Raw genomic sequence first — 5,685 nt, forward strand, 5'->3', positions numbered from 1 at the left:
GAGATCTACTTTTCCCAGGAGGTTTTATGGAGGAGGTAATGGTCAGAGAGAGAAAATTTCATAGAGGTGGAGGCTTTGGGGATGAGCTAGATTTTAACCAATGGAGAAAAGTTGCGGAAGCAACAGAGATATGAAAATAACACAACACATAACCTGGGGAGAAAAAAAAAAATGGTGCATTTGGCCCAAGCGTGGAAAAGAACTGGGATTAAAGTTAGAATGGAAGGCTGGCACTAGAGCAAGGAGGGCCATAAATGCTTAGCAAGGTGTCCAGACTATGTGTGATTAATGCCGTTGCTGGTGTCACTGCCCTGGACACATGTGTCTGAAATGCTCTTATGATGACCTAGGAACTTTTTGGTTCTATAGACTTTAAGTTAGCCTGCCAAAATGTCTCTTGAGAAAGGACATTTTTAAAAAAGTTGCCATGGGAGAAATTAATGCTTACTGTAGAAGATCTTAGAAAATGGAGAGAAAGTATGAAGAGAATAAAAATCATCAATAATTCCATACCCTGACATGTTTACCGTTAATATTGATACCTCTTTTCACTTTTTCTCTTTATTCGCTGCCTCTTTTGTTTTCTTTTGATCTAAAATTAGGATCATAGTCACATGATCCATGTACACATCTTGATTTTTTTCCCCACAAACTTTGAACATTTCCCTATGGCAAAGAGTTTCTTTAAAAACATAATATCATATGTTTTCAAAGATACACATGATATCACAAAAAGACAATATAACTTGTCTATTTTCTTGATGTTGAATAGATAGGTTGTCTCTGCTTTTTGCTGTACCGACTATTTCCCTTCTTCATGGACAGTAGCCCATGCTTAATTGTATGCTCTTCTAAATATGAATCTTCATTAATCCTTATTTAATCCTCACCATAACACAGAGCAGCAGACATGCTATTCAATACCCCGGTTTGCAGGTGAGGAAAGCACAGAGAGGGGAAGCAACTTGCATAAGGAGTTTGAACAGAAAATGGTAGAGCCAAGCAAATCTTCATCTACTTTGGGAAAACTGGGCCAAAAAACATTAAGGAGATAATTATATAAATATATATTATTTAGTACATATTATATACTAGTATCTCACAATTGAGTTGGACCGTAAAGAAGGCAGAATGCCAAAGAACTGATGCTTTTGAACTGTGGTACTGGAGAAGCCTCTTGAAAGTCCCTTGGACAGCACAGAACTCAAACCAGTCAGTTTTAAGGAAAATCAACCCAGAATACTCATTGGAAGGACTGATGCTGAAGCTCCAGTATTTTGGTCATCTGATGTGAACACCTGACTCATTGGAAGAGTCCCTGATGCTGGGGAAGATTGAGGGCAGAAGGAGAAAAGGGAATCAGAGGATGAGATGGCTGGATGGCATCACCAATGCAACGGGCATAAACTTGCACAAACTTCAGGAGATAGTGAGGGACAGGGAGGCCTGGTATGCTGCAGTCCATGGGGGTCACAAAGAGCTGGACACGACTGGGAGACTGAACAACATATACTAGTATATTAGGCTTCCCTGGTGGCACAGACGGTAAAGAATCTGCCTGCAATGCAGGAGACCCAGGTTCGATCCCTGAGTCAAGAAGATCCCCTGGAGAAATATGTATATTACTTAGTAGATATATGTTTAGGAAATTATTTTAGAAAAGGATATGGCTCTTTTTTCTCACAAAGATTCTAATGTTCAGATGAGAACTGAGTTTATAACCTAGTCAGCAAATATCTACATGGCTATTTTCTCAAGGGATTTGATATAGGAGTGACAGATTTATAGGGAAGGTACCTCTGGGCAGCAGCTTCTCCAGCACCTTTATACAGAGAGACTAAGACCACCATGAAGCTTTAGTTCTGGTTTCTGCTTTGGTTTCTGGAGCCAGTGGATTTGATCACGTTAAGCATCCTGCCTGTACTAGCCTCCCCTTCTTGTGCTTGCGTGCTCAGTTGTTCAGTCGTGTTCTACTCTTTGTGACCCCATGGACGGTTGCCTGCCAGGCTCCACTGTCCATGGGATTTTTCAGGCAAGAATATTCCCTTCCTTACCTAACTTAATTGTGTAACGAAAGTAATGAGTATTGAAGGGTCAGTAACTGATTCCTTGGAAAAAACAAAGCTTGCAAATCTTTGGGTAATATGATCACTGAGTTCTGTCCTGTGTCCTTTGATATTGATTCACAGTTTCCTGGGGGTGGTTTGGTCATTCTTCCTTTGTAAAACACTGATTAGAAAAGAGGCTTCTAGGACAGAGAGTACTATTCTTTTTTCCTTTTTAATGATTTCTCGGAGAATCCTGTTCCATCCCATGTGGTCCAGCACAAACTGTGGCATGTTATGCCCATAGATTCCTATATCTCCATTCCTAGCACTGCTGCTGAACACAGAGGAAAAGAGTCCCGTTTGGGAAATGAGTCCATCACTGTGTATATAACCGCTGGGAGGGAAGGCCTCTCATGCTTCCATGAGGTTTATCAAACCCTTTCTAGCACGAGAGCAAGCAAAGAATTTTGTGAAGATGTGGAACATTCTCTGGGTACATTTTGAAATCTGGGGCTATAGTGAGGATCAGGTGTTGAGGGTCAATTTGTATAAATTGGGGGCGGTCATTGAGGTGGTGGGCCTACGGGCCCATCCATGGGTAAGTGAAGGCTTAAGGGTAGAAGACAGAGGGCTTCTAACACAGATTCTGTTTGCCTTATTATCTGGCCTAGGATAGGGACTGAGAACTTGTCTATAGCTCCAAAACAAAAAGGAATAGAGACTTTTGAGTCTAGTGTGAGAATTTCATAATCATCCCTTTTTTCTGTTGTTGCTAATGTTTGCTTTTACGTAATAACAAATCTGTTTATGTCTGCAAAGGATCAGCAGTGGACCCTGCTTCTGGAGCAAAACTCAGACAAGGATTTACTAAATCTTCTAAAAAAGATTAACTCCTAGAGGTCAGGTAAGGAAAAAAAAATTTTAACTTCTACGTGTTGCCAGTCATCTAATGGGCAAGACAGTTTATGAGCCTTTAAGAGAATGAATCCACAGCAGGCCAAAGAGGAATTTGGGCAAATCCTGATTTGGGTTAATAAAATGTATGCTCTTGAAACTTGCTCTTTTGTTAAACATATAGTTTGAAATGATGTTCAGTTTTTGCTTCTCGGATTTGACAGGAAGCAGGAATAATTTTTCATTTTGTTTCTTGGATTTAACAGGAAAGGGAAATGATTCTTCATTTTGACCAGGAAGGTTACTGCCCTGTCCCTTTTTCTAAACAAAGACAGGTCCCTGAGACTGACACTGAATAGTCACTGAATAGACACTGCTAAGAAGCTGGAGAATTCTTGATATTGTGAATTGTTAAAAACAATGGACAATTAAAAGAGGCCTGTATTACTTAACATTCTCAATGTGGAAACAACCAAGTTCCAAAGTAAGTGCCTTCTCTTTCTGCTTTCAGCCTGGCTCCCTAACCGTCTTCACACTTGGATGGTATACCCAGGAACTCCACCTAAGGTGAGGGAACTGGAGGCATCTGTTTACACGCCTGCGATTTCTTTGGAGACATCATGTAGAACAAGTAAAAACTACATTCAAATTTTCTTATCTACTCCTTTCAAATTTTTCCCCTCAAATCATTAAACAACGCATCAACCTGTATGATAACGCTTGATTTGAAGATTCACTTGAAGCTTTTTTCCCTTGTGCTGTACAGTAGGTTCTGATTAGTTACCTGTTTTATACACATATGCTCAGTGGCTCGGTCGTGTTTGACCCTCTGGACTGTAGCCCGCCAGGCTCCTCTGTCCGTGGGATCCTCCAGGCAAGAATACTGGAGTGGGCTGCCATTTCCTCTTCCAGGGGATCTTCCTGACCCAGGGATTGAGCCGGCATCTCCTGTGTCTCCTGCATTGCGGGTGGATTCTTTACCAGCTGAGCCATCGGGGAAGCCCATTTTATGTGCAGTAGGGTATATATGTCGATCCCAATCTCCCAGTTCATCCCATCCCACCATCCCCCTTCCCCCGCTTGGTGTCCATACATTTGTTCTGTCTGTCTGAATCCCTATTTCTGCTTTGCAAATAGGTTCATCTGTACCATTTTTCTAGATTCCATATGTATGTGTTAAGCCTTTTTTAAAGTGGACACTTTTTAGTCTTTTTAAAGAAAATGTTGCTTTGATATTAGAAACATTTGGTGAAACAGTCTTTATTACTTCTTAGGAAAATCTTTTTTTTTAACCTAGTTTATTCTACATAATAGGCATGAAATCTCAGCTTGGATAAACTTTGATGTTTGCTTCTAATGAACATTAAACTGTCATTAGTAGCTACTCCTATTTTAAATGTCCATCTATATGCCGTGTAGAATTGTCTCAAATACACCAGTGTCTTGGGAGAACACTACAGTGAAAGGAACAGGTTACCATAACCTTCCCACCCTACAGAAAGAATCCTCTAAGTGAACTCAGTCCATCTACTTATCATGGCCAACTTGGAAGTCAACTGTTCATTACACTTTCAGTTCATGTAGCTCTGTTGGGAGGTGGTGTCTCAACTATTTTTTTCTCTTGATCATCCTAAGGGTTGGCACACTTTTTTGGTAGAGTTATTTATACTTAATTCATGCTTTTTAATCAGAGAATTTTATTAAGGTCAGGGAACTTTATTTAGGAATAAGCCATTTTTTTGTCTAAATAAGAGTACCAGCCTCCAGGTATAGCAAACACAACATCTGAAAGTATTACAATCTATATTTTGGGGACCAATTGCTATGTTTTATGCTCAGGTAAATCAGGTATGTGTTCTGGAACTGACTGAAGACATGTAAAAGTGTTTGTGGAAGCTTCTAAAAGTGGAAAATGGAAGCTTTAGCCAGGGTGAGCTGCCTTTCTGCCCCTCTCCACCCCTCTCCACTTGCTCTGAGAGCCTGCCTTCCCTAAGTGAGAGTTAAGAGTGGACATGGGAGCTTATACATCCCAGAGTGGTGGAGTCCTACTGACCAGGTAACGTGTGTTCCGTTGTATCGTTTCTTTTATGGTCACCAGCTCACTCCTAAGGACTGTGTTGAGCCATGGTTTCTCACATTTGGCTAATATGCTGCTTTAACGGGACAAATGAACTCAAGTTTCCCCTTTCTCTACCCACCCCCACCCTATTTGGAGGTCAAACAAGCAAAAATAAACAGTATTATGGGCCATACTTTTTGAAGACATCCAAATAAGAAATAATTTATAATTTGTACTGGAAACTAATGGTAAACACCGCTGTAAAACTGGATCATGGTAGCCCAGTATAGATGAAACTTCAGAAGCTAGTATTCTGACCTATACATCAGAAATAAATTACACAGCATTCTGGAAGAATTCACAATGTCATACAGTAAGTTTAGAAATAAGCTTTTTGCTCTGTGAATTTAATAAAGCATACAAGCTTCAACCGTAAACAAAATTATTGTTTTAAAAAGATAGTTTCTGAATAGTTGTTTCTGTAGGGGATGTGATGACCAGGAGGGGGCATGACGGAGCAGACTGAGGAGCTGGAAATGTTTTCCATCTGTGTGGAGAGTCGGGATGTGGTTGTATATAAAAATGAATCAAGTCATTTGCTGAATGTGTACTTTATTTATTATATGTAAGATATATCTTCATATTGAAAGCCTCTAAACACAAAAGACAGAGGAGCTTTAAAAA

General features: G+C 40.1%; 1 protein-coding gene across 1 annotated transcript in view; it reads left to right on the plus strand.

The window, feature by feature from the left end:
- The window catches only part of ZC2HC1B (zinc finger C2HC-type containing 1B), a 29,887-nt gene extending 26,342 nt beyond the window's left edge, over positions 1 to 3,545 (plus strand). Inside the window, exons 6-7 of the mRNA XM_068984961.1 lie at positions 2,868 to 2,952; positions 3,454 to 3,545. Coding sequence (XP_068841062.1) covers positions 2,868 to 2,938 — 71 coding nt within the window. The 3' untranslated portion in view covers positions 2,939 to 2,952; positions 3,454 to 3,545. The remainder of the gene's footprint in view (positions 1 to 2,867; positions 2,953 to 3,453) is intronic.
- Positions 3,546 to 5,685: the final 2,140 nt, after the last annotated feature.

Source organism: Capricornis sumatraensis, chromosome 13 (genome assembly GCF_032405125.1).
Source record: "Capricornis sumatraensis isolate serow.1 chromosome 13, serow.2, whole genome shotgun sequence".
NCBI classification, from domain to species: domain Eukaryota; kingdom Metazoa; phylum Chordata; class Mammalia; order Artiodactyla; family Bovidae; genus Capricornis; species Capricornis sumatraensis.